The sequence below is a fragment of the Manis javanica genome, chromosome 3, assembly GCF_040802235.1.
Source record: "Manis javanica isolate MJ-LG chromosome 3, MJ_LKY, whole genome shotgun sequence".
In the NCBI taxonomy this organism is placed as follows: domain Eukaryota; kingdom Metazoa; phylum Chordata; class Mammalia; order Pholidota; family Manidae; genus Manis; species Manis javanica.
In genome coordinates this window covers 171,659,141-171,678,598 of record NC_133158.1, presented here as the reverse complement: position 1 = coordinate 171,678,598, position 19,458 = coordinate 171,659,141, and the positions used below count along the sequence as shown (strand labels likewise).

The following is a 19,458-nucleotide window of genomic DNA, read 5'->3' as shown; positions in this document are numbered from 1 at the left end:
GGCGGCACGCGTGAAACCAGTGGAGGGTCTGTGCAGAGCAGGGTTTCTCCAAGTGCAGTGTGTCCCAGAAGCCCTGGAAACTTGTTGAAGCACAGGCTGTCAGGCCCCCACTCCAGAAATTCCAACTCACTGCCTGAGTAGGTCTGAGAATTCATACTTTCCCCAGGTTTCAGGTGCTGCTGATGCTCCCTGTCCAGGGGCCATACTTTGACCCCACCAGTATAAAGTATGCCAAGGAAGCTTCCACGTGCAGGTGCAGAGGAAGACAGCTTCAGGGAGGGAAATTGAGGCAGCTGTCGGCCGGGAGCAGTGTAAGCTCACGGCCAGGTCAGCCTCCCTTTCCCCTTCCCCCGCCATCCCTCCAGAACAGAGCCCGTGCTACCACGACCCCTGACTGCCCACTCCCCTGGGGCTCACCCTGCCATTCTCCTCGACCATGATGGGTGCTTTGAAGGCACCCTTGTTTCTTGCTCCTGCAAAAACTGTGGGTCCTGAGTCATAGTCCGTCAAGACCACCTCATCTCACACAGCAATTCCCACGGGTCTGCTAAGACAAACAGTAGCTCTTTTTTTTTTAATTTTATTTTGGTATCATTAATCTACAATTACATGAAGGACATTATGTTAACTAGGCTCCCCCCTTCACCAAGTCCCCCCCACATTCCTGTTCACAGTCACTGTCCATCAACATAGTAAGATGCTGTAAAATCACTACTTGTCTTCTCTGTGTTGCACAGCCCTACCCGTGTCCCCCCCCTCAACACTATACATGCTAATTGTAATGCCCCCTTTCTTTTTTTGCCCGCCCTTATCCCTCCCTTCCCACCTGTCCTCCTCAGTCCCTTTCCCTTTGGTAACTATTAGTCCATTCTTGGGTTCTCTGCTTCTGCTGCTGTTTTGTTCCTTCAGTTTTCTTTTGTTCTTATACTCCACATATGAGTGAAATCATTTGGTACTTGTCTTTCTCCGCCTGGCTTATTTCACTGAGCATAATACCCTCTAGCTCCATCCATGTTGTTGCGAATGGTAGGATTTGTTTTTTTCTTATGGCTGAGTAATATTCCATTGTGTATATGTACCACATCTTCTTTATCCATTCATCTACTGATGGACATTTAGGTTGCTTCCATATCTTAGCTATTGTAAATAGTGCAGCGATAAACATAGGGGTCCATCTGTCTTTTTCAAACTGGAGTGCTGCATTCTTGGGGTAAATTCCTAGAAGTGGAATTCCTGGGTCAAATGGTATTTCTATTTTGAGCATTTTGAGGAACCTCCATACTACTTTCCACAATGGTTGAACTAATTTACATTCCCACCAGCAGTGTAGGAGGGTTCCCCTTTCTCCACAGCCTCACCAACATTAAACAGTGGCTCTTTTTAATAGGAGACCTGGTGTCATGTCTCCTTGATGGTCCACGTTCAGCTCTGTTTGAGCTGAGCAGAGAGGAGGGGCAGACTTGCATGGTGATGGGCAAACTGCCAGCCTGCCCACCCTTAACGTCTAACGTAAGTGCAACTATTCCACTAGTTCATACTTTCTTCCTACTAGAAAAGAGGTCAGGAGTGGCTCCAGGGTCATGAGCGGTATACCTGTATTCACAGCATCAGCCCCATGACTGTATGCATTAACATTTGGTATTTTTATTACCTTTTCTTGTGGAAAGAAAAGGATCAGAGAAGTGAAGTTAATATGCACCCACTTCCACTATAAATCCGAGAGGACTGGCAGCTAATGAACATCTCTCACAGCTTTAAATACAAATGATCTTTCTTCTGCAGGGCCTGACAGTAAAGTGCTCAGCAGCCTAGTCCTCCAGGCCTTCAGGGTTGGACCCATAGATCTGCCCCAGCTCCTGTCAGCTTACAGGGCTCAGAAATGAAAGCTCAGGGGTTTGGGTGGGAGATGGCTTGGTTTGGTCTGATTTGGTGAACATCCTTATGTTCAGGCAGGAAGATATTTCTTTACCTTCGTGATGCAACCTAAATAGGAACCAGGAGTCCTGACTACTCCATGTTGCAGGAAAAAGAAAAAAATCCTCCACAACACAGTCTCTTTTTTGATCCTGATGTCTTTCAGTTTCCAAAGTTGGTGACTAAAAACAATCACACTCCTGAGTCACGTCGACCTGGTTTGGCATTCTGGCTCTGCCCCTTTCCAGCTATGTGATTTTGGGCAATTTACCTAAGTTCTCTGAGCCTGAGCATCCTCATCTTTAAAATGAGTGCATTGAAATCAGTGTTAGAATCATGAGCATTTAGTGAAGTCTTGAATGCTAACTAGTAGCATGTGGGGCACAGTGAGCTGTTGTTTATTTAACCATCAGCTCTCTGTGCCAATTTCTCTGGTGTAAATACTCTCACCATGGCTGGTATCAAGCTACCAACATGCTGTCACTGAATGCAGAGTTGAGAAGAGAGGCACAGGAGCACATTATATAGTGTTTCCACTGTCCAGATACAATAGAAGCCAATAATCTGAAAAGCAGAGATGAGAGAGTAAAGCAATCAGGAAGCAATGAGTACTTATGATCTCTATATTTTGAGTATTACCTGTCTTTTAACATAATTTATGTAATTGTAAATTCACATAATTAAAATTTTCATGATGGCTGTGTTCACAGAACTCCTGAAACACTTAGCAGTCGGTTCCAGCCAGCCAGGACAAGCCACTTCATCACACGGGGAGGTGGTCAGTAAGCCTGACTTCCCTCCCTGCTTCCTTTCCTGTCTGCAGTTTTCCCCAGTAGAGACAAAGTGCAAACAAACCTTCCCGGTTCCACTGCAGGCACCACGTTTTACTTCTGGCATTGGCCCCCATCCCCGTCCTCAGCCTGTGCCAAACCTCATCCTGGGTTCCAGCCTCATTATGCCACCTGATGGGCCTTTTCTACAGCTGGGGAGGCTGAGCCACCACTAGCAGCAGGGACATTCTGCTCGGCTGAGGTGCCTGCATGACAACGAAGGGCTCTCTGTGGCGGAGTGGCAGGCTGGCGGTTTGTTCTGTCTGTGAAGGAGTTAGGGAAGCCCAGCCAGCAAACATACTTTGGCAAGTCAAGGCCTGTAATTAGCCTCTGCTTGCAGCTTGAATAAGCCCCTGGTTGTTACTAAACAACAGCTAAAGCAGGAAGACCTCCAGCTTCCCCGAGCCTACCTCTGCACAAGCCAGGTAGGACAGACATTGAATAGAACTACCAGTCTGCCGGGCAGCATCCAGATCACCCCAGAGAGAGCACCTGTCCCTAAGCCCTACTGCAAACAAGGGACAGGGCGCTGAGCAGCCACCCCCTCACCTCACCCCACCTACCAGCAGTCAGCACTTCCTCCCCAGTGCTCTCGGATTGCTCCCTGCATCCTCTTATTTACAAAGTGTGCAATCAACTGGGGAAATGTTACAGATCCACCCACTAGGTACTGTTGCAGTGGGGGCAACGCAGAGCAAACGCGGAGAGGACCTACCTCCAAATAGTGTCAGCACTCGTTCTGGATGACAGGATGTGAGGTGGTTGAGTTTTCAGCCATCTTTCTGCTTTTCCAGAATATGACACGCATATATCTGACAGACACTCCAGTCGTTTTATTCTTTACTTTTTCTGTCCATGCCTGGGTCCCAAGCTTAAAAAGCAGGAACAAAGAAACAAACCTACGCTGCACCAAGGTGAGGCATTGAAACTCCCTGGCCCTGGCTTACACACGGCCCTCTGTATTGGTCATTTTGTATTCTTTTTCTTAAAGGCAGTCTCCCAAATCCTATAAACTCTGGGCCCACATCCGCCGGTATTTGCCCCTGCAATTTAAAAGCCATCTTCTTTACAGTGGTAGTCTTTGCGCTCATGGCCCGGGCACCTGCTATGGCTTGGGGTCCCGTCCTAGAGTACGATATTTACCATGGGCATCATTATGAGAAATCTCAGGGTGATTCGCCTTTGGCTTTAAATTCGACATCTGCAAAATGGCTTCGGGGACTGCAGTGCTTGAAGGAGGATGAAGAGGAGGCCCGGTGGGAGCAGCCAGAGCCAGTCCTCAGGGCGGCCAGAGCCCTCACCCAGCCAGAGCTCTGTGGATCAACTGTATTCAGTGATTAACTACACTGTCCTATTGTCTGTATTCTTGATGCTGTGGCGTCTGGGCCCTCACTGGCAGGGACAGGCTGCCTGCCTCTCACAGTGCTAGCTAATCTTAGATAGTAAACACTTGCCCTGAGTGTCTTTCATATGCAAACCAGCCAGTCCTGAGTCTAACCCCCACCTGCCTCCTCTCTCTGCCCTTACACTCCAGGAGGCATATTCCTCTGCCCCAAGTCATCCCAGGTGGCCAGGGGCCAGCCCTATATTCGAGAAATGGCTGAAATGACTCAACTATCCAACCCTAAACCTGACCAGCCCCTTACCCTGCAGATCCGTCCGTTCTCGTGAGAAGCTCAGTCGATGCTCTTACCCACACTTTTGTCTTGCTCCTTTTGCTTCCTGGCTGACCCGGGTGCTTCCCCACGTGGCCTGCCTGGTGTGGCTGCCCCCCACCCTTTGGGAGCTGTGGGTAACGAAGGATCTTTTCCATGTCAGTCATCTCCTGATCTTTGGCCTCACCATATCTGAATAAAACCAAAATCCCAGGTGCACTTTAAAGCATCCTTCCGTGGGGCTTCTGGGAGATGATCCCCAGGCCTGGCACAGGGGAAGGCTGACAACTGCTCACCGGTGGTCCCACCATCCATCCGCACCCGTGTTCATTAAGCGAGTATTGACCAAGTGTCTGCCACATGCCAGGCCTTGGGTAGACACAGCAAGGAACAGGCGCTGTCCTGGGGAGGAGCCACACCAGCAGTGAGAAGGGGCTGCAGTGGGGAGGCCAAGGTTCCCAGGGCTGGGCTGCGCCCCAGCTGTGTGTGAGGGCAGTGCTCCCTCTGGTTGAAGTGGGGTCATCTCATGCTGTCCCACATCCCTGAACTGGAACACCTGGTCTTCAGTCTGCTCCCGCCCGGCCCCGGGGCCCCTGGGGAGCAGCAGCCTCAGTGCCCTCCCCTCCCAGTTCTTCCTCGTCCCACTCCTGTCTCTGGCCTCTCACGCTGGAAATCCCCCTCCTAGCCAGTAAAGATCTGGAAACTCACTGGCTTTACGTTCCCGCAGGGCCTCTGAGCCCAGCAGAGTCTGCGGGAAGTGAGGGAAGACCCTGCAGTGACCTTGTGTCCCTTGGTGTGTGTGACCCTCCTAGGTGGGCGAGGCAGTCTTGGAAAACGCCCGGCTCATGCTGCGGACAGAGGCTATCCAGGCGGGCGCAGAAGACTTTAAAGAAAGGTAATGTCTACAGCAAAGGGGCAGTCCCTCTGCATCCCCAGCCTCCTGGGCAACCAGGAATGCTGCTCTGGCCTCTGCAGCACTTGCCCCCAGCCACGTGGGGAGCCAAGGGGGACAGGAGAGGCCCCAGAGAATCCTGAGCCAAGATGGCCCGGCTCAGACCTTCCTGTAGACACAAACGAGGCCCCAGGGCTCAGAGATTTTTGCCAGTGTCACTCAGAACAGGGGCTCTCAAAATCTAGTGTGCTTTAGAATCACCTGGATGTCTTGTCGGAAACAGACTGCTGTGGCCACCCACCCACTCCAAGAGCTTTTGATTCAGTAAGTCTGGGTGGGGCCCAAATTTTATGTTTCTAACAAATTCCTGATGATACTAATCCTACTGGTCGTGGGGCCACACTCTGAGAACTACTGGTTTACAGCAGTGCTTCTCAGTCATGGCTGCATATCAGAATTACCTGGGCATTTAAAAAGGCCAGCGAGAGCCCGGTGACTCATTAAACCAGAGTCCCAGTGTGTGGGGCGCAGTACTCAGTATTTAGAAAGCTCACCAGCCTGGAGGACAACCTCTTTGAAGTCTAATAGTGTTTCCTAAAATATGGTGTGTATATGGCTGATGAAGATTATTTTAAGTGGTAAAAGGATGAATATTTTATTTTTAATAGTTATGTATTTATTTTTATAGTCATTTTTATTTATGATCCATGAAACTGTTTTTCCACTATATGTATGGTAGCAATTTAAATTTTATTTAATATAAAAAGCTTTTAAGATTTATTGACTTAAGATATACTTTTTAAGAATATAAATTTAAACAACAGTGTAAAGTAAATAATGATACAGGAGATATGAATCACACAAAATCATGAAGGCAAGTGAGTTTTGTGAAACACTGATCAAATGGAGAATCAAAATGAAGATGACCCTTTTATGAAGGGGCAGTGATTTTGAGAATATTCTGTGGGAAAGGCGTCCTGCATGTTGGGCAATTGGACAAGTGATGAGATTGTTATTCAAGGGAACACTCCTAAATTGCTACAAAGAGGAAAGGCATATAGTGGGGAGTCTTTGGGGAAGACCATGATTCAATGTCCTTCTTATCTGAGGGTAAGAAGAATGTTGTGATGAAACGGAGAATCACCACCATCTATCTCTTCAGACACTGAGTCATGTCCTTTCTTTAAAACCAAGCTTCTCCACCTGCTCAAAGGATCTCCATTAGTAGCCTTTCTGGAATCAGGGAGACAGTCAACCAGCCAGGCTTGCTGTCTTGACGAGGACCGTGATAGCCAAGGTCACAGGAGCACAAAGCCACCATCCAGCCACTGGCAGCTTACTGAGCAATTAAAGCTACATGCCAGTAGACAAAACCGTTTGTCCTAAATTCAAGGTTGAACTGAAGTATGAAATTAAAAGAGGACTTGACTACAATTTCTTTTACTCATTCATTTGCTACATATTCATTCATAAATATATGCCTTCATCCAGCCATTCAAGTAAGGAGAATGTAAACTCCTGAAAGCAGGGGCTGGGTCTGCTGTGCTCCCCATTGTATCAGCAGCACCTGTAACAGTACCTGCCAAGCACAAGGCAGATGCTCAACAAATATTTGTTGAAACAATGAATGAACGAATGAGACAAACAAATGTTTGAATATCTGCTGGGCCTCCCAGCAAGTGCTGGAAATGAAGTGGATCGGACCTCGGGGAGCTCATACTCAGGAGGCAAAGTCAGAGGAGTGCTCAGACAAGAGCATTTCAGTGAGGTTGTGCCGTGTCTGACATGAGCAGAGGTGAGGCTGGGACATGAAGTCCTGCCTGGGAAGGTTGGCCGAGCACTGATGCCTGATTTGGGACCTAACTAGGAGCTGACCAGGCAAATAAAGGAGGGAGACCTTTCCAAGCAACGGGGAGAGTGTGTGAAAAGCAAGAGGACATGAGAAAGCGTGGTGAGTTAATTGAATTCCAAGGAGCTCATTGTAACGGGCATATGTGGGGAATGAGGAGGGACAACCCATGCAGCTGGCAAACCAGGAAGGACCCAATCCTGGAGGACCACGTCAGCCACACCAAAAAGCTTGAAGATCTAAAAGCAGAGGAGAACCACAGAGGGGTTTAGCAGTGGCTCACTGACCAGTTAGCGTTAAAGGGCGCTTTGCATTGGTGGAGAGGAGAGGCAGCGCGAATGAGCAGCAGGGGGAGAGAAGCACCGCTGGAGGGCCAGGGTCTGTACTGGGAGCAGTGGTTGGAAAATAAGGTGAGATCAGATCATCGAGGAGCCAGAGGACGACATTTAAGGCTTCCGAGAAGAAGGACTCCCGTGTGGTGGAGGATGGTGCCCTGGGGGCAATACTGCATCAGGAAGACAGCTGGAGTATTGTTATAGCTCAGAGCCTGCTTGAGATGGCAGCAGTGGGCAGACTTGTGGGATGGGTTGAAGAAATAATTGGCAAGATTTGACAGTTACCTACATATACAGCCTGAAAAGAGAAGGCAGAGGTAAGTTGTAGGTTTTCAGCATGGATAATTTAGAAAACTTGTAGTTCTTTTGACTGAACTATAGAATTGGGGAGGGAAAGGTTGTCTAAGCTTCAGGAATATCATGAGTTTGGTTTTGAGCAAGCTGGGTTGAGTTGATGGTGGAGCAACCAAAGCAGAAACTGTGGGATGCCCCTGAAGGTGAGCCGGAGTGACCCGCGGGTCTGGACGAGAGGGTTATAGTGCTGCGAGCAGATGCTGAATGAAGACTGAAGGATGGAGGGGGAGGGAGAAGGCCCAGCAGTAGAGCTGAATGCTGACAGACACCTTGAGAGGCAGCCCAGAGCTATTTCAGACCCTCAGAAGACTACCAGGGAGCAATCTGATGCTGAGTGGAGCACGTCCTGGAAGGGTCCAGACTCCTTAGAAAGGTGAGCAAAGCAGGACTCCAGAGGCACGAGGGGCCTTTTCCAGCTGTGACCAACAGGGCCCATGCTGGTGATATGGGTGGGTTTTCACTTAAAATGGAAGGACAGGACTTGTTTCCAAAGGGACTAGATGTTAGCAAGAACACAATCCTTTACAAATACATTTGGGTGGAAATTTTAATAGTACATATAGAGTACAAAAGTATGCTTCACCAATGATCCCCCGAGTGCAGATTCAAAGTCCAATGCTGAAGGCCCTCCCTGGCCATGGGCCACAGGGCTGTGACCTTGGTTCCCTCCCTCTTTTTAACTGCTGCAAGGTGCATGAAAGCATGTGTGGCAAGATGGCCAAAGATACAAAGTCAGAAGGGCTGTGAAGAGTAGAATGACAGAATCAGGACTCAGAATGATCACAGCACATTGGAACAATGGGACAATGAAACTGAAGGAGATTAAACATGAACCCCCGCTTTGGGGTTCAAATACCAGCTTCAGCCAGAGAGGACAGGGAAACTGGGCTGAAAGCAGCTCTTGTGAAAAGTGCTCAGGGATTCCACTTGACAGGAGACCTAATGTGAGTGCGGTACATACAGCTGGTCAAGATCAAATGAATGAACATACAAACTAACAGAAACTCCGGAAGCACGTCTCAGGCCCATGATGAGCAGAATGGAAGGATTTAAACAAAGGAGCAGGCGGTCCCGCGGGGCTCTGCACTGACCAGATGCATCTGGAGTTTCGCGTTCCGCTCTCCGCTCTCTGTATCACGTTTCAAGGATGCAAACAATTTGAGCATTTCTAATCTTTCACAGATTTATCTGAAGCCTGGAGCTGGTGCTGGGCATACAGAGATGGAATTGTCAGTGTCTGCCCCCTCGATGATGAGGGATATGGAAGCAAATTTAAAAGAAGAATGGAAGGAGAAACTGGCCATGTTTAACCTGAGGAACAAAAGGCCTGGGGAGGCGTAGGAGGGGAACAGGAGAGTGATACAAGGGACAGCTTCTGAATATTTGCAGGACTGCCCTAAGGAAGGGATTAGACTGGCTTGTGGGTATTCCAGAGGGTGGAATACAGACTCTTAGAGGAATGCAGATGAATGCTCTTAAAGGAAGAAATCTGCAATGATTAGAGCTGTCCAAAAATGGAATGGTGGCCTTGAGAGATGAGTTCCCCATCACTGAAAGTATTCAAGCTGAGGTTACATGGACACCTATCAAGAATGCCATCAAGGGATTCTCACTGGATAGGAATTTGAGTAGTTGAAGGCTAAACTCCCTAAAATTCTAAGACCCTAAGATGCTTTCTGGAGTAGGAGATGCGAGATTTCTCCCTTCTATGGATCAATGAGGGTAACGTAAAATTTAGCTGAGTGGTACAGTGGGTGCAAGGCCATGGAAGGAAAGAAATGACACTGGGAGAAACTGGCAAAGATGTTGCATAGTTTTCAGAAAGACGGCCCTGTGCAAACCAGAGATTGGAAGAACTCAGAGTGAGCAGCTTCAGACTTGTGTCCATGTGTGTACACTTGTGCATGAGTGTGTGTTACTGCATAAATTGCAAGTTTTTAAAACTCTGGATATTTCACATATGAAGCCGCTGAAGAGAAGCAGCACACCCCTCCCAGCGAGCAGTACAGCGGAGGAGCAGAGCGGCGGCACCCTGGAGGTGAACGTGAGAGAATGTGCTCCAATGCCCAGCTCTCCCTGCCACCCACACCTGGTCCTCGTCCCCCGTCTACCTCCCTCACTTGGCTCCTGAAGGCACTGGGGTTTACAGCCACAGTCCTGGAATCTCACACAGGCTCTCTGGGGAGCAGCAAAGGAAGGGCTCTTTGGGGTCACCGGCACGTAGCCTGGTACTTAGGACATTCTCAGTAATGTTTGTGAAAGGATCCTCAGATGAAAAGGATGACGAATTGGAACAAGGGTGGTGCTGGGTCTGAACTCCTGGAGGCCCTTTCCCTAGAGCTCTGTGCTTCCAGTGCCCCATGGGGCTAGCACCCCATTAATCAAGGTTATCAGAAGTGGCTGCAATTGCTTTCATTTTAATAAATCAGCATGTAACGATTGCATTAACAGTGCCCTCGAAGATGTTGCAACAGTGACTTTTAACATTCGTTGCCTATCACATAATTGCCTGTTAGTAACAATTACAATCTGATTAATTTTTGTTTTGGGTTGCCTGTCTCTGCTGATTAAGTTCCTTTATTTGCAGATATGAAAATGAGCAGCCATTTCAGAAGGCAGCAGAAGAGGAAATTAACTCTCTGTATAAAGTCATCAATGAAGCAAATTTTACAAAAATGAATCTGCAGAGTCAAATAGAGAGCCTGAAAGAAGAGCTTGGCTTTCTGTCAAGGAGCTATGAAGAGGTAGGCGGGGCAGGGGTGACGGGGCTTCAGCTACAGGACCAGAGGCTCTCACCTGTCTGGCCAAGCTCTGCAGCGTCAGTGATGGCCGCTCATCTGGACCTCTCCAGGTCGTTTGTCCCGGGCAGCAGGGAAATGCCAGTGAAAAACCTTCAAATCCTCATAATGGGTCAGGCTACCCCAAGAGTCTCACACTCAGATGGATTTGGGGCCACACTGGTACCCCCGGGGGGACAGTGGGTCTGGGGAGTGGCGGGCCCTGTGCTGAATTGCAGGAGGCCTCCCCTACCTGAGACGCACTATTTCAGATCTTTTATTCCACACTGTATAGGACAAACAAAATAATCCTGAGAGCAGATCTAGGCTGCAGGTTACACTTGTTAATTAATAGAATTAGGTCAGATCATTGAGTGACAGTACTAAAGGGGACCTCCGATGGGGACACGGCCCTGTTTCCCCAGAACTGCACTGATTCTGAACCACTGAATCTAAACACACATCACTGTCCGACTGGAGCTCTAATGTGCTTTCAGTAAGAAAAATCAAAGCCCACCTGACCATGTTCATGTCTGGAACCAGGAACCAATAAGCCCATTTCCTCCTCTTCTTAACTGAGTAGGTTGTCATCACTGTCCCACAGGAATCCTTTAGAGACTCCAAAATTAAATTTAAATCACTTCTAGCATATTTCCAACTTTATGAAATTCTTAAGGCTCATCTTGCTGCTGTTGCTTACTCCATGTTTTTATTTCATCATTTATTTATTTATTTTGCTGTTTACTTTGGGTGGACCTGGGCCAGGAAGACCAGTCTAACAAATGCATCCTTGGGGAGAGAGCGTATGGCACCTGTGCTGGACTGGGAAAAGGATCAGGGACTTTAGCAGCAGCAGAATTAAAAGAAAAAGTATCCCCCACAAAGCTGGGCTTCTGCTGGCCAGAATCCTGTGCCTCTTCTTTCTCCTGTGGAACTCACCTGAGGTGTATACTGTCATTTTCAGGATGTGAAAGTGCTGTACAAACAGTTGGTAGGGTCTGAGCTGGAACAAATGGGTGTCCCCACTGGCACTGGTCTGGAAGACATCCTTGAGACGATCAGAATTCACTGGGAGAGAGATGTTGAAAAGAACCGGGCAGAGGCAGGAGCCTTGCTCCAAACCAAGGTAAGAAGCAGTACCAGCACCCTTCACTCTGCGCCGTGCAGACGGAGGCCTGCCAAAGACGAAAAGCAGTCAGTGTGCAAAAAAAGTACCATGGTTTCAACCTCATTAGACCTAAAAGAAATGCAGTTTAAAATGATAGCTTGTTTCCCTGTCTAAAATGCAGAAAATGTTTAAAATGGTAATACTCAATGCTGGCAAGTATGTGGAAAAGTGGGTTCTCTCCTGTATTGTTGGGCAGTGCAAGCTAGTATGATGTTTTTGACTAAGGGACTTGATGACAAATGCCCACACCCACCAGCTGAATAATCTGAACACTCTCCTAAAGAAATAATTGCAAATGCTGATTAAGTTCACATCCAAATATACTCACAGAAGCATTCATTATAAGGGAGGGAAGCCTGGGGAAGAAAGACTAAGCCACACCCTAACCATGCAATGAATTATAAGTCAGTTAGTAGAAATTATATTTATGAAGCATTTATAGCAACATGAGAAATGCTGAGGCAATAAGGTAAATTGGGGGGAAAAAAGAGAGACCAGAATGGACTATACCAGGGGCCAAAAGCTCTTTCTGCAAAAGACCAGGTAATAAATATTTAGGCTTCCTGGGCTAGATGGTCACTGTTGCACCTACTCAACTCTGCCACTGTGGTGTTAGAGCATTATAGACAAAAGGTAGCAAATGAGTGTGGCTCTGTTTCAATAAATCTTTATTTATAGATACAGAAACTGGACAGGATTTGGCCTGTGGGCTGTAGTCTGCCAACCTCCAGTAGATAGAGTAAGTGGGGCAAAGCATTCAAAGAAAGAAACTGGGTATGAAGAAAAGATTAGAAAGAAAACACTAAAATATATTGGTAAGAGCCAATAGTCTTTGATCGAGGGACCTATTTGACATGTTGAAATGTTATTCCCTCTTTCTTGTTTTTGAGTATTTCTTGAGTTTTTTGTAAGTATATTCATGGAGGAAGAACATATTTTATTAAGCCTCAAAAACAATAAAGGACTTAACAAGAAAATAGAACATACAGGGTTTGTTCCTCCCTTCCCCATTCCCCACACATTGTGATTGAGGGATTTTTAAGCAGAGGACAGAAAGAGCAGAAGAGGAAGCAAAGGGTGGAGTGTGAGAATAAGGTAGCCGTTTGAGAGGAGGCAGGCCCGCTGTTCCTGCGCCCTGGGTCACTGCTCAGCAGGTCTCAGTCCTCCTGGCTGCTCAGCAGAATTATTTCAGAGCACTTTAAAAAATGCTCATGCTGTGGCCCCTTCCAAGACCAGCTAAATCGGAAGGAAGAAAGGGACTTTTTTCAGCTCTGCAGGTGATTCTAATACACAGCCCTGGTTGAGAGCCGCCGGCATTTATAAATGCGCTACCCTGAGAAAACCAGGAGGGACTTATCTGTTCATTCTGCTCCAGGGCCCCCCAATCCCCTGCCCCCAAATATCAACAGGAACCCACCCAGCAGGGTGCCCCCCAATTCTGAATCCCCCAATTGTTCTCCAGCCCAGAAAACATCTTTCCCTCCCTCGCTTCTCCATCCTCTACCCGTTTGCAACAGCATCTTTTCTTTCTTACCTTCAATTCCTTGGGCCAGACCAGTACAAACACTTTTTGTGGCAAATTTCACTGGGAAATTCCACAAAATGCAGCCCCGGCCCCTCCAACCACGTGAGAGGTGGAAATAGCAGAGGTGAAAGTGAAATCGAACCATAGATTTGATTTGGGTACATTGCTTCTTTTTTAGGAGACTCATGAGTATTTATAACTAAAGACCCTAGAGAGTATCTAGTTCCATTCCCTCATAAGAGAGGTGAGGAAAACTGAGACCCCGAGAGGGCAGCTGATGTCCTGAGGTCGGTCCAGGGACCTCTTGTCCACATGGCGCTGTCACTTCTCCTCGGCTCTGTTCCCAGAGCAAAATTTCAGCTGCGCAGAAGTTTTCAAACTTGTTTCTGCCCCAGCACTCCTGGGATGTACTCTGCACTGCAGTGATTATTTCTTTGGGAAAGCAGGGAGGGGCACTGCAATTAACAGAAATAAATCCTGCATAGTATGAAAAAGAAAAAAACCTGGTCATTGTCACTCACACCTCACCCTCTTGAGAATAATCACCAGCCCAACAGTAATTCAAGCATTAATTCTGAACACATTCAAGTTTTTTTAATAGAGTCATCAGCAAGCTCGATCTCAGCGAAAACAGTACTTGTTTTAGTGTGGCCAGTGCTGCCTGGGCCTCTTGCAGAGAGGTGGAGTTCAGAAAATATTTGCAGAGTGAATTCTTCTGATCATCAACAGAGATCAGAACTGACAGCCAGAAGTCCTCCAATAAATAGTTTTGTCAGTTGCAGTCATGCCCTGGGGCCTGACATTTGCCCATTGCTAGCACCTCTGATTGTCTCTTGGCAGCAAAGCATAAATGGGAAATGGCTTAGCACACACTGCTTTCGAAATCTTTTGCAGAGAGAGTGCAAACATGTATTTAATTACCTTTCAGCACAGGAAGGCTGGAAACTAATTGACATGATTAATTTATGTCTTTGTTTAGGTTTCCCTTGAAACTGATCCTGAGACAAATATTGTAGTGGAGGTAGTTTATTTGGATGTTGGCCATGGGAGGGGGACCAAAATATACCAGTAGGGGAGAAGCAGAGAAGGAAACCAAAAAAGAACGGCATTCTCCAACCAGCAGCCACCGTGGGAGACTGGAGCGCGCACCCACAGGGGTCCTGCAGAATGCAGGATGGGAAAGGAGGGAAGTCTTCTTCCATCTGCTAGCTGAGTGACCTTTCAAAGGCTCCAGAGAAAGCCCTCAGGCAAAGAGGTGCAGGGTCTGGCAGTGGGAAGGAAGCTGGGGCACTAACATGTAAGGACTGAGGGATAAAGGTAGATAACATCAGCTCCCTCTAATCTGCCAACTCCTCTAAGTTTTTAGACAATAAAGGCTTATAAAGAGGTTCTGGCTAGGTTCTCCTCCCCGTGGCATTGTAGATGTCGGGATCCTTGGTGGTCCAGTCTTCAGAGCTTCTCAAGTTGTATGACTCAGTGTTTGGGGGGATCCTGTTGGTTAGGGAATTTCTGGAGGATCTGAAGGCCTGGCCTTTCCTTTTCCGTTTGTCAGGATTACCCAACTCAGGGTACTGAGGATGGTTCGGGAACCTCAGCCGGCAGGCCACTCCACTCTGCAGACCTCCTGGGGGGCCACAGAGAACATTCCCCTGTCCACCACCAGCAGCCTGACAAAGGCTGCCTCCGGGAGCACTGCAGGGCCCTCTCATTTGCCTGTTTCCTCGGATTCAAATGCTGAGATGGTCCCACTCTGCAAGGTGACAAACAAAAAAGAGAGTCCTGAAGGCAGCACTCGACCATGACTTTGGCCGCATTAAGATCTCTCAGCACCCTGCTTCTCTAAAACTTCTGTGGGACTTGTGGGTGCACTGATTCACTGCATCCGTCATGGCTAAAAGATGTAAAATTCAAAAATGGAACTGATAACCCTGGTGGGGGCCTTTGACATCCTTTCTGTCATTCAGCACTCACAGCAGTCTCAAAAGCAGGAGCTATTGCTATACTGTTATCCCCATTTCACAGATGTGTTCGCTGCCGCCGGGAGGGAAGGCCAGGAGCAGAGAGGCAAGTCTGAAGTCAGGTTATTGCCACTAAGTTTTTCTTTCACAGATGCCACTGTTTGAAAACGCCTTTATCATTAGTAGGAAAATGATGTCCTGGGTTACCAAAACTGGTGTTCTGGGACCCTTTCAAGAATATTATGTAGTTATTCTCTTTCAAGTCAGTGTCAATCCTTTATGAGACACAGAATCACATATTTCTTCCAGCCAACCTTTTCCTCACAATGTGCAATCCTGCTGGAAACAGGGCCACCTGCAGGTGAAGGCCTTCCGAAGTTTCTGAACAGAGCCACTTAGGGTTCAAAGGTGGACCTTTCCCACTTCAGTTTGCCCATGGGCAGGACTGGGGGCCCTCCCACAAGGTGGCAAGGTATATTCATTTCCTATTGCTTTGTGACCACTTACTGCAAACTTAGTGGCTTAAATGCTGGTTATCTCACAGTTTGTGTGGTGGGGAGTTCAGGTACAGCTTAACCGGGTCTTCTGTTTTCGGCCTCACTGGGCTGCAGTCCCAGTATCAGCTGGGGCTTTGTTCTCACCTTCTGAGCTCATTCAGCGTGTTGGCAGAAATGAGCTCCTTGCAGTTCAACGCTGAGGCCCTCCGCCCTGTGGGCTGCTCCTCTCCATGGGCAGTTTGCCACATAGAGGTTTCCTCTTCCAAGACCAGCAGAAGAGCACCGCCCTTTCAAGGCTTTGCCCTGATTAAATCAGGCCCACCCAGGATACTCTTCCTTTTGATCAACCCGAAATTAACTGATTTAGCACCTTAATTACATCTGCAGAACCCCCTTACCTTTGACATATAATGCAGCCTAATCATGGGCACAGTACTGGAGGCAGAGACCAGGGATGCCATCCTAGAATTCCGATTGAGGCAGAGAACTAAGACTGCATGCCTCCCCGGCTCCTGCCGTCTCATCTCACCTGCTCGGTGGACAGCACCGCCTGCAGCGTGACTTCTCGGGAGGAGTCCAGGTCCTCTCTTCCTTGTCCGGGTTCACAGACTGGGCACTCCGCTCTCTCACCCTAAACCTGGCCCGCAGGCTTCTCCCAGGGGGGCAGGCTCAGTCTTGCCTTCTCACCCACTCCGTGGACCTCCCTTCCCCAGGAGGCCTCTGCCCCCTCATCCCTAGAAGCCTCTTTTGGTCAGTGCCGCCTAGTGACGCGTGCAGTAACCAAAGGCTTATTCCGTTACCAGCACAAACTGGTGGGGTGGGTGGGACGCACTGATGAGTGAGAACTCAGCCGCTTTCTAGACCCTAGGGGCCAGACATTGCATAGCAAATGAGACGCTCCGGTGCTGTCTGCCCTGCCAGGAGGTCCACACTCCCCTCGAATCAGTTTAAGGCATTTGTGGTCAGGAATATGGTCTGAGCTGTGACCATCAGGCCTGAAACAGTCAGGATGACAGATTGTGGAGATGGTTAGGCATGAAGAGAGGTGACCGGGTCGAGGTGAACTGTGAGGGTTCCCAGTTATGGGGAGCCTTAGAGCTGGAAGAGACAGTATAGACCGGCTGGAGTGGTCCCCTCTCACAGAGGTGGAACTGTTCTGTGATCTGGGCCGCATTCTGAGATGGTGGCGACTGGACACACAAGGTTATTGGGTGCTTGAAATGTGCCTCATACAACTGAGAAACTGAATTTTTTATTTTATTTAATTCTTGTAGCTACATGTGGTGAGTGGCTACCATACTAGACAGCATAGGTCTAGGTCTACCCATAAGGAGATGAAAAATGTTGGATAACCTGGGTTACCAAGAAGACTCAATATTTTCTAGGATATATGAAATTGGATTAAAATGGATTTCTGTTTCTCAGCTGAGGTCACTGGCTTATAGATGCAAGATGGCCTGATGTGGTATTGCCTTGATGGCCAAGGGGGAGAGTTCCTGTCAAGGAGAATACAAAGTGCAGAACGCCTGAGGGCACCTGTAATCTCAGCGTCCCTGTGTGGTGGCGAGAAACTAGTCCTCTGTCTGTGACATGATCCCTGCTGGCTCTTCAGTGAAATAAGCCACAGTTATTCCAGTGTGTTTGAGCAGCACTGAAGGGGAGTCACCTAGCCATTTCCACACTGCGTAGTATGTCCCAGAGCAGCCTTGGCAAAAGGGCCCAGCTTGCTTTAGGGGCTTTTCTTATTTACTTTGTAAAAGCATTTTTGACGTAGAATACCCTCACTCGGTTCAAAATCCAAAACGTACAAAATTATATACAATGACAAGTGACGTCCAGCCCATGTCCCAGCCACCCAGTTCTTTTCTGTGGGGGACAATCCATGTTATCCCTTTCCTACATGTTCTTTCAGAAACATTGTATGCATGTACAAGAAAATATGTATATATTTTCTCTCTATTTTTACACAGATAGTAGTATTCAGAACATACTACTTTTTAGCTGCATGATACTGAAGCACAAGGGAGCAGCAAACTGTCCTACAAGCCCAATCTGACCCTGCCTGTTTTTTTTGCAAAAAAAGTTTTATTGGAACACAGCCATGCTCATTTGTTTACACATTGTCTATGGTTGCATTTACAGTTCTCCAGCAGAGCTGAATAGTTGCAACAGAGACCATATGGCCTGCTATGCCTACAATATTTACTACCTGGCCCTTTTCAGAGAAAGTTGCCAAGCCCTGTTCTAGCTAATGGATATCCCAGGAATTATTTATCCTGTGCCCTACTGGTGAATATTCAGGTGACTTCCAATCTCTTACTATTATAAATTAGGCTGATCCCTCACTTTCTATATCCCTCATTTCCCAATCTAGAAATGTATCTGTTGGATAAATTCATAGACATGGAATTGCTGCACCAAAAAATTATGTGCATTGGCAATTTTGATGAGTATTCCCAATTTCCCACTGTCAAGATTGAAACAACTTACATTCTCAACAGAAATGTTTGAGCATGTCCATTTCTCCACATCCTCAGCACTACTGTTCTCACACTTTGTGATCTTTGCCAATATTAGGTGAATATGTTTTAAAAAATGGTTTTTCAGCATAGTTGCATTTTGCATTTCTCATGTATGGGAAAGGTGGAACATCTTTTTACATGCTGAACTTCATCCATCTTTGCTTTTCTGTGTACTCTCAGTTCATACCTTTGCCCACTTCTACGAGGTCATGGACTCTTTATTACTGGTGTGAAGTGCTCTTTGTACATTAGAGAAATTAGTCCTCTCTCTAATATAAGTTGCATTTCCGGTTTGTCACTTGTCTTTTTATTTAATCACCGTAGTTACAGCTAGCTTTCAAAAGATACTATTAGTCAATAAGGACAGGTTATTACAGGAGCCAAAAAGCCGGGATCTGGTTCCTGTTGCGTATGATAGAGCCGTGTGGCCAGGGGGCCATGTGGGCAGAGCAGAAGGTCGTTACAGGGGAAAATCAGGAGACTGCCTCATTGAGATTGGTGTCCTTTGCCTCTTTTACCTACCCAGCATTGCCATGTATGTTGTAGAGGGCAATCTCAGACCCTCATCTTCTGTGTTGTGTCTGCACCCAGAAATTGGTCTACAACCAGTGTTTGAGTGCCAACCTATATAGGAGGTCACCCAACATTGCACCCTCCTCCTCACACCTTCTGCCATGGAATCTGCACTCCCTCCCCCATTCAGATTCCATTTGTCAAGCCCAAACCAGGGGTCCAGCCCTGCTCTTGGTGCTATGGACCCAAAGCCCCAGGCTTCAAAGAATGCCTGTTCCTGGCCAACTGAGTCTGCTGATCTCAAAGCTATCTTAGGTGTTCCTTAACAGTAGCTCTTTGCCATGAAAAGTGTAGGGACCTTACTTCTAAAATAAGAGATTTGCAAAGATCAAACAACCCAAGTCTCTGAGAAATTAAGGTAGTGTAGTTCTTATTCAACACTTAGCAGCCTCCTAGAAGGGACAAAGCAAAGGAAGGAGTCTCTTTAGGAATGGGATGATTTCCATGAACCAGAACAAAAATACTGTCATTTAGACTTCTCCAATAATTACTTTAATAAGAAAAATGTATTTTTCTCTTCAAAATCACACTTACTGCTGAGCCTTTCTGCTGCTTTCATTGGGAGGGTTTGCTTACTTATGACCAAGGAGGGAGCAAGCCCACAGAGCC

At 47.4% G+C, this 19,458-nt stretch overlaps 1 protein-coding gene across 1 annotated transcript in view; it reads left to right on the top strand.

The window, feature by feature from the left end:
* The window catches only part of LOC140848510 (phakinin-like), a 63,662-nt gene that overhangs the window by 28,640 nt on the left and 15,564 nt on the right, over positions 1-19,458 (top strand). The window contains exons 2-4 of the mRNA XM_073232407.1: positions 5,212-5,294; positions 10,417-10,573; positions 11,571-11,732. Coding sequence (XP_073088508.1) covers positions 5,212-5,294; positions 10,417-10,573; positions 11,571-11,732 — 402 coding nt within the window. The remainder of the gene's footprint in view (positions 1-5,211; positions 5,295-10,416; positions 10,574-11,570; positions 11,733-19,458) is intronic.